At 40.6% G+C, this 15,309-nt stretch overlaps 2 protein-coding genes across 4 annotated transcripts in view; one reads left to right on the forward strand and one right to left on the reverse strand.

Annotated features, from left to right (window-relative positions):
• The window catches only part of slc49a3 (solute carrier family 49 member 3), a 21,793-nt gene extending 14,560 nt beyond the window's left edge, over nucleotides 1-7,233 (reverse strand). For both annotated transcript variants that reach the window (XM_080900691.1, XM_080900690.1), the window contains exon 1: nucleotides 6,782-7,233. In XM_080900691.1, the coding sequence (XP_080756817.1) occupies nucleotides 6,782-6,943 (162 nt within the window). In that variant the 5' untranslated portion in view covers nucleotides 6,944-7,233. The remainder of the gene's footprint in view (nucleotides 1-6,781) is intronic.
• Nucleotides 7,234-13,252: 6,019 nt separating this feature from the next.
• pcgf3 (polycomb group ring finger 3) overlaps nucleotides 13,253-15,309 on the forward strand; it is a 72,526-nt gene continuing 70,469 nt past the window's right edge. Inside the window, exon 1 of one of the 2 annotated variants that reach the window (XM_080900726.1) lies at nucleotides 13,253-13,398. The gene's annotated coding sequence lies outside the window, so the exon portion shown is untranslated. Of the gene's footprint in view, nucleotides 13,399-13,914; nucleotides 14,099-15,309 lie in introns of those variants that run through there. The other variant, XM_080900727.1, reaches the window with a different exon arrangement.

Below are 15,309 nucleotides of genomic sequence, written 5' to 3' on the forward strand. Positions count from 1 at the left end.
GATCTACCAAGGAGATGCTCTGTCCCCACTGCTGTTCTGCATAGGCCTGAACCCCCTCAGTGAGATCATTAACAAGACTGGCTACGGATACCGACTACAGAACGGAGCAGTTGTCAGCCACCTCCTGTACATGGATGACATCAAGCTGTATGCCAAGAGTGAACGAGACATCGATTCACTGATACACACTACCAGGCTATACAGCAATGACATTGGAATGTCGTTCGGACTGGAGAAGTGTAGTCGGATGGTAACAAAGAGAGGGAAGGTAGTCAGAACTGAGGGGATTGAACTACCAGAAGGCAACATTGCAGACATAGAGGACAGTTACAAGTACTTGGGGATCCCGCAGGCGAATGGGAACCATGAAGAGGCCGCTAGAAAAGCTGCAACCACCAAGTACCTGCAGAGGGTCAGGCAAGTCCTGAGGAGTCAGCTGAATGGTAAGAACAAGATCCGGGCCATCAACACGTACGCCCTGCCCGTGATCAGGTACCCTGCTGGGGTAATAGGCTGGCCAAAGGAGGAGATAGAAGCCACTGACATAAAGACAAGAAAGCTCCTTACCATGCATGGAGGGTTTCACCCCAAATCCAGCACCCTGAGGCTGTACGCTAAGCGGAAGGAAGGGGGCCGGGGACTGGTGAGTGTCAGCACCACAGTCCAGGATGAGACAACGAACATCCAAGAATACATTAGGAAGATGGCCCCAACTGACCGAGTGCTCAGTGAATACCTCAGGCAGCAGAAACCCAAGAAAGAGGAGGGAGACGAGGAACCATCATGGAAGGACAGGCCCCTGCACGGTATGTACCACCGGCAGATAGAGGAGGTGGCTGATATCCAGAAATCCTACCAGTGGCTGGACAAAGCTGGACTGAAAGACAGCACAGAGGCACTAATCATGGCAGCACAAGAACAAGCTCTGAGCACAAGATCCATAGAGGCTGGGGTCTATCACACCAGGCAAGACCCCAGGTGCAGGCTGTGTAAAGATGCCCCAGAGACAATCCAGCACATAACAGCAGGGTGCAAGATGCTAGCAGGCAAGGCATACATGGAACGCCATAACCAAGTGGCCGGCATAGTGTACAGGAACATCTGTGCCGAGTATAACCTGGAAGTCCCGAGGTCAAAATGGGAGATGCCCCCAAGGGTGGTGGAGAATGACCGAGCTAAGATCCTGTGGGACTTCCAGATACAGACGGACAAAATGGTGGTGGCTAACCAACCGGACATAGTGGTGGTAGACAAACAGAAGAAGATGGCCGTAGTGATCGATGTAGCGGTTCCGAATGACAGCAATATCAGGAAGAAGGAACACGAGAAGCTGGAGAAATACCAAGGGCTCAGAGAAGAGCTCGAGAGGATGTGGAGGGTGAAGGTAACGGTGGTCCCCGTGGTAATCGGAGCACTAGGTGCGGTGACTCCCAAGCTAGGCGAGTGGCTCCAGCAGATCCCAGGAACAACATCGGAGATCTCTGTCCAGAAGAGCGCAGTCCTGGGAACAGCTAAGATACTGCGCAGGACCCTCAAGCTCCCAGGCCTCTGGTAGAGGACCCGAGCTTGAAGGATAAACCGCCCGCAGGGGCGTGCTGGGTGTTTTTTTTTATATATATATATATATATATATATATATATATATATATATATATATATATACACACACACACACACACACATATATAGTGAGAGTGCGGGAGGTCCAATGCATTCAGATTTTGTACAAAATATTAAAAGGACAAAAAAAAATGCACAATAATGGCTGACGTTTATACAAAGTGTACAAACTAAATGTGGCAGGGCAACATTTCAGGGAAATCAAATAATAATTTTATTTTTTTATATGAGGACAGCAATACAAAATCACTTAAATAAAAGAAGTGTATAAAAATACATATATACTTAAAGAAATTAAGGAGTAAATATAACTGATAATACATTAGACCTGATAGATCTGGCTGTATTCCTGATATAAATATGATCAGTGCATTTCTATATATTGATATATGATAAGTATGGCATATGAGACCAGGCTGCGTGTTTAGATCCACCGTAGAAAAACCACAGCAGACGGGGCAAAGCCTGAACGACCTTTTGTAAATCTGCATTGTGTAAAGGTTTGCAGTGACTCTAGCCAGCAATTTAAAATGTCAGCTCTGTCAAAAAAGGTAAAACCGAAGGTTTACTTCAGCAGCGTGCCAACATGGATATTTCAGAAGCTGCTTTCCATTCAGTGCTGTCAGCTTAGTTTTGTGCAGGTGGAGAATAATTACACTAAAGTGCTTTATCACAGTGCCAGTCAGGTACAAATCATTTAGGTGGATATTTAACAACCACTCTGTTAGACATCATCGATTACATGACATATACAAAGCATCCCTATTTCAGTACATCATCTTAGTGGTCACTCCTCCTAAAGCAGGTGCACTTTAGTGATCAGATTCCTGGAGCCTGTTTTAGTCTTGTGATCTGGACACAACTTTAGAAAAAGAAAGGAAGTGACAAGACATGCTCATCTCACATGAGAAGGAGATGATTTCTGTTGCTTATGTTCCTAGTGTCATGTGTCTGCCCTCACATGACACCACTTAGCATGCATGAGACAGGAAATAATAGGACACTTTCATCATACTCTACAAGCTGGACAAAGCTACAATGCTGTGCTGAGCTGGTGAAAAGACATGTTCAACAAAAAGACTTCAGCCTTTAGAAAATTCTCTCATATTTCACCTTGATTGTGGATGAATAAGAGTGAGTTTATCAATAGAGGCCTACAACATTTATTCAAGAACAATGTTGAAGCACTTACATTTGTGGTGAGAAGGTTACATATGCACCCATCATGGGCATGCATGTCATGTTCATTTTGGGCTGTCAGTGATTTCTCTGAACTGTTCTTTTTCCAGGATGAAATGATTCTACAGCATATTTGATGGCTTTAAAAAATTATGAACTTGGTGCACAAGTTTGAATTTATTTTGGATTTTCTCTAATCTACACAGGCTCACATATACACTTATACTCACTCAAATCTTTTAATAAGTGGTGCTGAAGGTTTTACAATTTCGTTTAACTTGAACTTAACAATTGACTTCAACTGGTAGTTTCTATTTTCTCTACTTTTTTGACAACACTTATGGGATTGACCAACACTCAGAACAATGGGAAAGTCCAAGGAACTGAGTGAAGACCTGAGGTTTGTAACTTCTAGTTGAATGCAAAGTAGGTAAATTATATTAGTCTTTGCAGTTTTGCTGTCGATCAAAAGCAGAGACATGAGTGGGAAAATCCTCATGGATGAAAAATACTTCAAAAAAAAAAAAAAAAAAAAAAAAAAAGAGCTGCGGTTGTGTAAGCCGGTTATAAGCTACGACTAAAACCACATGCTGTGCTGACAAAAAGGAAACAACAGCTGCTCTCCTGCTAGATAGTAAACCAATGTAATAAATGTAATAAATAAACTCATTGTAAATGTAGGAGCTTTATGTATTCACATAATAATGACATCTTTGATTATTTAAAATTGCTGCTGCGATTGCATTTCTCTGCTAATAAACTCCTCCAGACTTTTTTTTAAAGTAGGGCTTTACTGTGAAAAGTCTTGAATGTGAATTTATCTGCAGAAGAAGAAGAAGCTGAAACTTTAATGTGCACACGTACTAAGCAGTAGGAGCTACCCACACTCCCGCTGAGATTTTGCCAGACTTGTGCGTCAGACTACACCGTGTTACATGACAAGAATTGTACCTGATAAACATCACCATGTTGTCACTGTAACTGATGATTTTCGTGTAGAGCAACTAAAAAGTGCACTAAAAATAGCTGAAATATCTCGAATCTAACCTGAATTTGTATAAAGAAGTCCTATTTTCATGACAAACATATAAAATACTTAATAATTGTAGCTTCTCAGGACAAACCAGGACATGTTTATACTTCTATTGCTTAAAAGGTTTAAATTATCCGTGTGTGTAACACCTTTTCAGACAGAATCCAATGTCACGCTTATTTAAACATGTTTAAAAAGGAACGTATCCATGATTTTTTTTTTTTTTTACTACACATATAACCTATAATTCACCTGGAAACAGGCAGCACATGTGTATGTGTGTATTTTTGGCCTGATGCACAAACAAACTGAATGAATTTGACCTGTAAACTCTACACCGAGACCACAAAGGCAGTACCAGTCCTGTCCTCTATTGTGTGGACGGTGAACAAATCCTAATTCATGCCGAGCTGGCGGGAGCTGGTCAGCTGATTTGAACACACAATGCTAGTCTTGTCCCCAGCAGGGAGGAATGCTTCTAGAAACGGTTTTCACACATGCCCCTGTTTTGTTATTTCACAGGTTGTATCAGATCAGAGTATCGCTTCCTCTCAATCCCACACGCGTCCATGTTTCAAACTGTGCTAAAATTAGATTTCATGCAGACTCAGACACCTAAAAAGCATCAAGGCGTGCACAATAACTGTAGGCAACATTAGGGGTGGGGGAAAAAAATCGATACTGTGTAGTATCGTGATATTTTGTTTGCTAATAATGTATCGATACAGGGACAGGAGAAATCGATATTTTGTTACAAAAAAGTTTTTGTGCTCTGACTTCAGAGCATGTTGATCCTTTTTCTCAGCAAGAATCCTGACACTGTCCAAATGTGTTTAACTTTTTTTTGGCAGCAATAAACATGACAGTTTACTTATTTTAATTTAAGACATGTTTTATTTTAATTAAGTTTAAAACTTTTTTTATTTTATGTAAAATTATATTTTGTTTTCATTGACTTTCAAATTCTTCAGTTGCTGAAGGGGCTGCATAGTTTTCATAAATTGCATAGTTCAGAATAGCTATAATTGTACCAGATGGTTGCATTCAGTTAAGTTGGACTAGACTGTAATACAAACCGTTCAGTTTGTCAACAATAAAACTGACTGAAATGAGAGAAAGACTCAGTGCAGACTTTGATATTAGATAAAATGAATATTGATAACGTTTACCTTTATGTACAGAATCTGAATATCGCAAAATATTTTTAAAAAATTGCAATAATATCGTATCGTGGGATGTATGGTGATTCCTACCTCTAGGCAACATGCGATGCTAACACGCTAAAAATGAAAAATCCTAAATTATCTGCAGAGATTACAGTTAATGCAATCTTGTCACAAGTGAAACTTTAATTTCAATATTTAAAATGTTTTAATTTAAATATGTTAACAAATTTTTTATCTGCAATTTGTAAAAACTGTTAGATGATAAAATAAAATTGCTTAGATTTGTGATTATTCATGACTTGGGATTATGTTTTTCCATGTTTGTAGCACCTTTTAAGGTCTGTTAGAATAAACTAACAAACAGAAATAAACTGCATTAGAAGAACTGGTTTATGACCTTCTGTTTTCTAAGTATTATTATTAATATAATTTGAACTTTAACTTAAGAGGGACTTACTTTGCAGGCCCAGCACGTTGATATTTGATCATTCTAGTAAGCTCTTAAGCAACAAACTCTATTCTTTGTCATGACACCGTGGGCAGAAATGTTCACCTGTTAACTCTGTAAAGACTCCAACAGCAGCTCCGTCAGGCTTACAGATCACTTCTCTTTCAGTACCTGCTTTAGAGAAGCCACAGCTTATGTGCACACTTTATGAATGACTGCAGGAAGACAACAACCGCTAACTGCTTTCACTTTTCTGTCACTGTGGAAACTTCGCTGACACGCTGAGTAAAAACTCACTTCCCACAATAAACCCACTAAGGTAGTCTGAGTCACAGCTGTTGTTATGTCGTGGAATAAAACACCAGACAAGGTTGTAAAATTAATTCTTAATGCAATTACAGATTTTCCATCTTCCCTACTTTAAAAACAAACTGTGATATCGCACCCTGCACCTTGACTCACAGGCTCCTTCTCTAGTTTGTTGCTGTTCTTTTCTTTATTATTTGTCTTATTAGGGACAATAATTAATTAATAAAGTTAAGAAAATGAAATAAATAATGTTAGGGAGTATTAGGATTCCTAGTTTCATTTTATCAGATTTTCTATAGATACCACAACATATCATCAATTCTCATCTCCACTGTCATCATATAGGGAAAACATGATATAATGAAAATAGAAACATGGGAGCAAACATTTTTCTAACACATATAAATGCACTGGTCAGGGTCTGTAACATAAGTTTCAGGTGTACACTCTGCACAGATATGTGGATGCTTAAATTAAAGGAAAAAGGGCGTTATGCAACATTTAATTACTGAAAACATGATTAACATTTTCAAACTCCCCTTTAATTACCATGCAAGACTAAATGAAGCCGTTGAAGTGTTTTGAGCATCTGATTAGTCCTTTATCCATGGTTGCATTGACGTGTGGTTGGGGTGGGGGTACAAAAGGATGTAAGCGCCACCCCATGTGTCCCTTTTAGCTCCGCCTCTGGCACACTGTACTTGTCAGCCCTGTTGCACAGATTTACATCTTGTTTGCTTATCAGCCTTATTTATCAGCCACGGAATGACTCTCTATGGCCTGAGGGCCTTAAACGGGAAGTGGGGACACCTGTTCCTCGGAACAATAGCTCCCATAGGGAAGAGGAGTCCCGTGGAAGCAGGAAGTAGGAGAACGATTGAGGGAGGAGCTCAGCACACCCTGCTTAACACTAACATCACCACCGGGGAGTTATACCAAGTCAAACAAACATATAGGGGGAACACCACATGTCCCGTGTCTACCTGTATTCATAAACACACCTGGTTTCACCTTTCACAGACTCACCGTTGCGTTGGAGCAGTTTAGGAGACACAACACCAGCAGCACAAACCACCTCCTCTTGTAAAGTTTGAAAAGCTGTCCATTCTTCAGGTCAGAGTTTGGTTCTCTGGAAACAGCAGCGTAAACAGTCCGAATGTCGTTGGAGACTTCGCCGCTATTATCCATTATTATTATTATTATTATTATTATTACTAGTATTATGACAAGTTAACCGGTTAAGCCAAACAGCTGCTTAGCTCCCAGAAGTTGAACAAGCACCGAAGTTTCGGTCGCTTTTGGTCAAAAAATCCCAGAAACCTGAGAAATGGTGTATGTCTACTAAAGTAAACAAGATATAAATCCATCCTGCTGTCTCCCGACAGACTGTAAGGACATTTTGTGTCTCACACAGAAGCCGGTAACTCAGTTTGAAGCCTGGAAAAAGTCAGCAATCCTCTGAACATTAATCAGGGAGCTACAAAGATCTTCGACTGAGAGGATGAGCCACTCTGCCCTGAAGAAAAGCGCTGTCAGCATGCAGAACTTAAAAAAGGGTTCTTCAAACTGAATGAGTCTTGCCTTCATAAACGATAAATAAATAATAAATCACTTCTAATAATTTCCGAAACACTGATCTGTGTGTTTTTTTCTCAATACATTTCAAGTCTAGAAAAAATCTAAAAGATTCAATTAAGCAAAACTTTGGACTGCGTTTATCATTTCATAAAGGATAAACACAGATAAATTAAACGTTAATGTGTACTGGTGTAATAGACTAAACCAAGGGTGTCAAAGGCCAAGATCGGCCTGCCAAAGCGGCCAACCCAGCTCACCAGGTGGCTTTGCAAAATTTCCAAATTGCAGAGAAGTCATTAATAACTCAATGCAGTGTTACTTTTGCTGTGGGGTGTACAAGCATTCCACATCCATCCATCCACCCACCCTTCTTAAATACTTGTGCAGTTAGGGGTTGCAGGAGGAGCCTGTTCTAGATGACATAGGGCAAAAGGTGGGGTGCACCTTGGGCAGGTAAGCGGTTCATCACAGGGCTAATACAGAGAGACAGATAATTATACACTCTCAAAAACCCAACTAGAGACAGTTAATCTGCATGCATGTTTGGACAGTATAAGGAAACTGTAGAAAACGCGTGCAGCCACAAGGAGAGCATGCAAACTAACTCCGAAAGGCCCCAAATGGCCAGGTGGTTTAAACCAGGAAGTTGTTTTTGCTGTGATGAAACAGTGCTAAACTGCACCCTGCATCGGTGTTAAAATATATGTAAATTTAAGATATTTCCAGATCTAAGGTTGAATCATAAGGAAGTAATGATGTTGTTCGTTACTGTTGAGGGTTTTGAGGGATTTTCTCCATCCTCTGTAATCCATACATTTTAGCATACATGTGCATGCAATGGTTTTGCTGGTCTCACCCATGGACTTGATCAGCTTGGCAGATGTGACCAGTCTACATGAACCACACTAAGTTTGTAGCCGGGGGGGACTATTAAGTGGTGACAGTTAAATTTGTGTCAACAAGATTAAAAAATGAGCATGCACACAACGATTCCACATATTGCACCACAGCATAAACTGGCAAAGGTCACTTCTTCAGGCTTCAAGTGTCGTTCACATTGCACCTGCGGAATGTGTAACACTTGCCATCAAAAAGCAGCGCTGACATGCAGATTATGTTATTTTATTATTTTATTTATGAGTAATCAGAAATATGACTAACATGACAGAAAAGAATGAATGCAGAACTAAAATGTAGTACCCCAATTTGTTATTCAAAGTGACAAAGACTGTCTTTTTTAGCTATTTATTCTAAAAAAAAAACTGATGTAAAAATCAAACAACACACAGTGAAAAGACTTCCATTCACTGAAAACATGTTTTTAAATCATAGCACTGAAATTATAATGTATTTAACTCAGTCTTGAGATACAAGTTATTGTCTTTTGTATGTTGATGAAGCGAATTAGACTAATCAAACTAATCAAAAGTGTTGTAAAATGTATGGTTGTCTTGGAGACTTTGCCATTTACGTGTCTAAATGAAGGTGTAAAGCAGTTTTATATGAAGGTAAATTTGTAATTTCGGGGTTTTTTTTGCATGCACAAAATAAATGTGCTGTGCTGTAACAAGTTTGTGTGCCCAGGAATGTCTTTGCGTCAGCGAATCAGTCGACGTGACTCACCATTGCACTACTGCAAACTTTTTTTCTTTTAGCAGGAGCAGAGTGAGAACTCTTCACTCTTTTGTCCTTATTGACGGCACATGACCACAGCTCCGCCCTCTCTTTAACCCTCTGTGACTCAGTGTGGCAGTTCTGCAGCTCTGATTCACAGGAAAGTCGCGTGGAAAGAAAGTGAGAAATCAGATCAGTTCTGCTTTCATTTATTTCACCTGGTGTAAATTGCAGACGTGTTATGTTATCCATTAACCTGAAGACATTTGTAAGTTCAGGGACAGTTTTGATCAGCTGTTATCATGACTAAAATGAAATGCAGTTAAAAATGTTGGTGAACCAATAATATGTGTTTTTTATAAATAATAAACAGCCATTTATGATCTTGTACAGATCATCGTTGAAGTCTGCTGTTGTAAATCTCAAGCGATTTGACAAACAGATTTTGATCCAGATTTCTGGTAGGTGTTTAAGAGAGCACTGCAGGTGGTCTCACTTATGAATTTAAAAACAAAAGGGCTGTAAAGAAGAAGGATTTTCCACAATTTGGCATCCCCAAAACTTATTCTTATTACTGGCTTATTTCCATGGCTGGATTAGCCTCTTTTTAGAGAAATGTGCAGGGTCCCTTTTGGCTTCCAGCTTCATCATTTCTGTGCAAGAAGAAGACGACCCTACATTAATCAACAGACAGAAAAAAAATTAAAACCATACAATATTTTAAAGAATTGTCTAATAAATTATAATATGATGGAGGTTTATTTGTTTACATAGAGAAATTAAAGCACAATTTTACAACCCCAACAGATTTTCTACTGAGAACTGATTAGACTATTTTATATAGAACCCAAAATAAAGGAAGCTTCAAAAGTAATTTGACCAAGAACAATTGGAAAAATTGATGGTTTGCTGCCCTGGAACCAGTTTTGGATCCTGGACAACACAGGATAAGGGCCACTGCCTGATCCACATAGCACCTAGCCTTCTGTGGGAAGAGGGCCCCCATAAAGATGGGCTCCTGTGCTTCACTTAAGGCCATGTGAAGTCCTGGTGGAGTTTCCCTTAGGAGAGCCTACCAGACACAAATTGCTTTTGACAACACAGCTCATGGGAGCTGTCAAGTATCACAAACCCCTCTGATGCAATAAGGTGACAATCTACGCCCCAAAAGGAACCATTTTTCAGTTTGCTGATGATGCCTACATGGTGAGCTGATTTGGGCATATCCTAGCAGGAGGAGGCCCCCAAGCAGAACCAGGATACGCTGGAGAGAATATGTCTCTCAGCTGGTTTAGTTAATGTCCTGGGGCCCGTTCTTCGTACCTCGCTAAGTAGGTTAGCCGGATTAGATTGTTGACGATTTCGCGTGATCCTGGATCAGTCGGTTCCCCGAAGCTCATCCGGGACTTGCTGTCATAGCAACAGAGCCGTAAGCGTAAACCTGCTCGGGAGCAGGTTTACTTTATGTAAACAGGATTAGATCGCGGCCACGCAGGTATGTCCGCTTCATTTATACGAAAGCAACAGCGATAAATAAATAACATCAATGTAACTGAAGATAATGCAGCACTTGATCCATTTATTGATTTCACACAGATACATACAGGTCATTTCCTAAAAAAGGGAAATGTACTATTAACATTCTATTACATGTATGTGATTATTACAGATGTAATTCATATTTCAGAGTAGTAATTGTAAATTACTTCGTGTAATCAAGATGAGAGACCACGGCTATAAAAGCCAAGGTGGATTTGGGAAGCCTGTCGCAGCCATGTCCTGTCCGTATACGCGAGCCACCCATTGCGGAAGGTGCAAGATTGATAAGGAGAGTCCTCAGAATTCAGCGTATATTGCGGGATAGACAGGATCCTTTAGCTCAGCGCGACAGTGTGCTCATAGAGAGATATCGATATTCCCGTGAGGGTATTATTCACTTAACCAACTTGTTGACGAGGGGGTGCAGGACCACCACCTGTCTTTTTTTCCTCTGCCCTTTTCTTGGTTGCTGTTATAAACAAACAGATTATTCCAGGGTCTCTTTCCAAGAGACTAAAAGCAATATAAGTGATAAATATTACCATTCTGTAGGATATTCTTATATTTCACTTTTACCTGTTCCCATGTTCTAGTGGGTCCTGTCGTGGCTCTAATGTGAAAGAGGATAAAATATAACATATTATAATATAATGTAATATAATATTGGATAATATAGTGTAATATAATAAATCTACCCTACCGCCTACTGGTGTTGGCCAGAGGGGCCGATGGCGCAATATGGCAGCCTGGCTTCTGTCAGTCTGCCCCAGGGCAGCTGTGGCTACAACCGTAGCTGCCTCCACCAGTGTGTGAATGTGAGAGTGACTGAATAGTGGCATTGTAAAGCGCTTTGGGTGCCTTGAAAAGCGCTATATCAATCCACTCCATTATTATTGTTATTATTAAATTACTTACGAGTTTAATTTGTCAGCAACTTCCTGGCAGCCCTCGCTCCTTGCTTTTGCAGCCTTTGCAGTGTTCCCTTGCGTTCTGATTAAACTCTGAAACTCCTGAAATCCCTCACTCAAGAGTTCTTGCTCTGCTGCCGAAAAATACCGAGCCGAGCGCGCTCCGTCGACATTTTCGCCGACCAATCAGAGGGTTGCCGATCAATGTTTCTACTATCGATGCGTGGCCCCTTTTACGACACCCAGTGATGTCACATTACTGCGTCCAGCTGTACTAATCGTCAACAGCAGGTGTGTTCGGGGAACCGGATTAGCGAGCTCACGGTTAGCGCGATGATTTGATCTTGGATGTGTCATTTGATCTTGGATGTAGTAAGCGACGTACGAAGAACGGGCCCCTGGTGTCATTCCAAAAGAGCTGGAGGCAAACAAAATCTTCAAATTCCACTTAATGATTTATTGGTCAAAAACCTCTTATAACTTGTAAACTATGAGTCTTAGAAGCACAATGTGCATCAACAATACATAGAAATACATATAAAAAGATTTAAAATATCACATGACTTCTGACCTCTCCTTAAAGGTCAAGAATTCACTTGATGGTCAAAGTGATAATGATGATAATAATGCTACATGGAGCTATTTATCTTTCTCACTGACCTTGTTTGTGCTGACAACAGAAAATGCTATATGAGGATGATAACGATTATGTTATTTTATTAGAATTTGTTATTTACATTACAGTAAGAGGTTATAATTGTTTAAATACATAACATTTTTAATACACGCATAATTTTCCTGAATGAGTGGAAAGTTTTAGAAAATACCCAAAACTGTGACCTAAAGACTTTTGTCACTTGATAGTCATTACTAAATAATTAAGTGAATGCGATGTATGTGCTACAACATAAATAATTTAAAGTATATTAAATGGTAAATGGTAAATGGCCTGCATTTGTATAGTGCTTTTCTAGTCCCTAAGGACCCCAAAGCGCTTCACACTACAGTCAGTCATTCACCCATTCACACACACATTCACACACTGGATTTCAGCACGTCAGATAACAAAAGCTTGGACTTTGCACTTGTTTTTACTGCACTGCTGACTTCTTAAATAAAAATAACATTAAAAAGAATAAATAAAACAAAGTGAACATATACAAAATTCAAAACTAATTCCACTTTTATCTTTTATCACTTTTATTATTTTTTAAGCGAAATGGACTGAAACTCTGCGTTCTGTCAATGTAAAGACATTAAACTATACATTTAATCCCCGTGATTTCTTATGATAAGAAAAAAGAAGTGTTTCAACAGCAGGTCTCAGTTTTTCTACATGATAAATGTGTCAGTTACAGAAAACGTTCTGGTAGCTCATTGACCAGACTATCTTGTATTTATAAACCATGAAGTTAGGTAATTCAAAGGAAATGTTCCTGTTTTTTAAACCGAAATTTCTAAAGCAGGTAGTGTAAAACATAATAATAAATGCCATAAAACTTATGAAAATACACTTAGAAGTCCAAAATCCATGCACTCCTTTACATTTTCAAAAGCCTTCCACTGACCCGCTTGTAGTCTTTCACGGACCGATTCTGGCCCCTGGTCCTTATGTTTGACACCTATGAAGTGCAACCTGGTGTTGCTATAAATTTTTATTGATTAATATGAAAGAATTCAAATAAATAAAGTATTTACAGCTTATAAACCCATAATAAAGAAAATGGTGCCAACTCGATAATCAATAACAGAATCAGCGGATCGATTTTCCGAAATTTGCCGCCCTCGTTCAACTCGCGCCCCTCTTCCCCCCCTCCCCCTCCCCCGACTCTACCGCCTCCGGCTCGGTCGCTTGGCCGCTCTGCGCATGCGTTCTGCCGCTTCGAGAGAACAGTTTCGGCCTGTTCCGCGACCGCTCGGTCATTTTCGCCTCTTTGTTTTACTGATAGTGGATTTAACTCGGATTCAACCTAACATCCAACGGACCGTGCTGCTCCCAAACAGGTTAGTTCGTCTACCTGCACTTCTCCTCCTCATATGTCCGTGCTCGGCGGGTGTGTGGCCGGTTTACGGTCCCGGTTTGCACCCCCTCCTCTACATTTTTTGCTTGTCTCTTTCCGCTTGGTGCTACGGGGCACGCTATACGTGTTGTGTTATGTGCCTGTGTGTGCGTGTGTGTGTGGTAGTGGTGGTGGTGGTGGTGGTGTATGACCGGGCCCTGCAGTTGTAGACCGGGGATGGGGGTTATTTTTGAGGAGGTAAAGTCTGCCGTAAAGGTGGCTTTAATGCTATCCGGGATGCACACGGTTAGCCGTCCCGGAGAGGAGGCTCTGGCAGCAGCCTGTCTGCCTGTCTCGTCATGTTTAAATGCTGTTGTTCTTCTAAACCAAACACCAGTTTTTGCTTCCCAGTGAACTGGAATGTTCTTGAAGGAAACAGCTCATGGTCCACCATTAGGCTCACCACCTCCAACACCTCCTCCCTCTCCTTCTCCTCCTGCTGTTGTTGCTGTCCAAAGTTCAGAGGAGGATCTGTGTGTGAGGTTCGGATTAAATGGAGACACAAAGTTGATGCCTTTTCTTTTCCCTCTGGGTGGATGTCGCCCCTCACAACCCTGCTCCTCCTGCTCCTGCTGCAGCAAACCCTGGGTGACATTGTGAGGGGGAAGGCGTGCAGCCAACAAGTCTGTGCAGCGCTTTTATTTGTACGTACATATGTGTATGTGTGTGTAGGGGGAGATGCGGATAAGGATCAGCTTTACACAAGCCTTTTAATATGGTGGAGTCAGTTGGACTGAATCCAGGTTTAGATGCGAGGGTTTCCCTTAACTTTACACCACGAGGAGAATCTGCAGCCTGGGAAGCATGCTGTGGGTGATTGCAGGTTGTGTCTAGGTGAGAAGTGGGTCCAGTTTTCTTAGGAATTAATATGCACGGTCACAGACAAAGTTTTTGTGTCAAAACCTGTCAAATCAAGCCGTTTTTAAGTGTAACCAACCATCTTATTGTCAGAAAATGTGCTCTTAAATTGGATGCTAGCAGTGAGATTTATGTGCACATGCCTGTTGTCAGAATTTGGTTGAAAAATCAAAAAGCCTGATCACGTTTTCTTACATACATATGCCATATTTAGTTACAGTTAAAAGTTTGGTTAGTATTTAAAAAGAATGGTAAATGGCCTGTATTTGTATAGCGCCTTACTAATCCCTAAGGACCCCAAAGCGCTTTACACATCCAGTCATCCACCCATTCACACACACATTCACACACTGGTGATGGCAAGCTACATTGTAGCCACAGCCACCCTGCGGCGCACTGACAGGCAAATTCATTTTGAGAAATCTGCTCATGGTTCGGATGTTTGAGCAGAAATGCACGTGCACATTCCAGTATTCACAGTTTAGATAAGGGTAAAAAAAAAGGTTCAAAAGTCTGTGAAATCATGCCTTCGTTTTGTCTGCATTGGAGCCACCCTACTGTCAAAAAACCCACTCCTCACTTGCTGTTCGCACTAAGAGCTTTATGTGCACAAGCCTGTTGCCGTCTTCATCTGCTGGAGGGGAAACTTTGTCCTTTCTTACTTTAAATCTGAATTGAAAAGCAGGATTTTGCCTCTTTAAGAACAGATGAAGGCTGTCTTGGTCCAATATGCATCCTATGGCTAAGTGTAATGTAGTGTATAAAGTCTAGAATGGGAGAAATTGTTTATATTAAATTCTGAGAAGGTCATTTAACTTCTTTTTAAAACAGAAGTTATGAAAGACTGAATATTTGTTCATTTCTGTAAATGGTGTAAACAATCCTGTACAGCAGTCAGACGGAGAGTTTTGTAGTTTAACGTTTAAGTGTGACGTTGCTGTCTCACAGTGGAATAAGGTCATCACAGAAACCACTGTTACACACAGCGGCACATTTT

Source organism: Rhamphochromis sp. 'chilingali' (genome assembly GCF_963969265.1).
Source record: "Rhamphochromis sp. 'chilingali' genome assembly, chromosome: 13".
Taxonomy (NCBI): Eukaryota; Metazoa; Chordata; class Actinopteri; order Cichliformes; family Cichlidae; genus Rhamphochromis; species Rhamphochromis sp. 'chilingali'.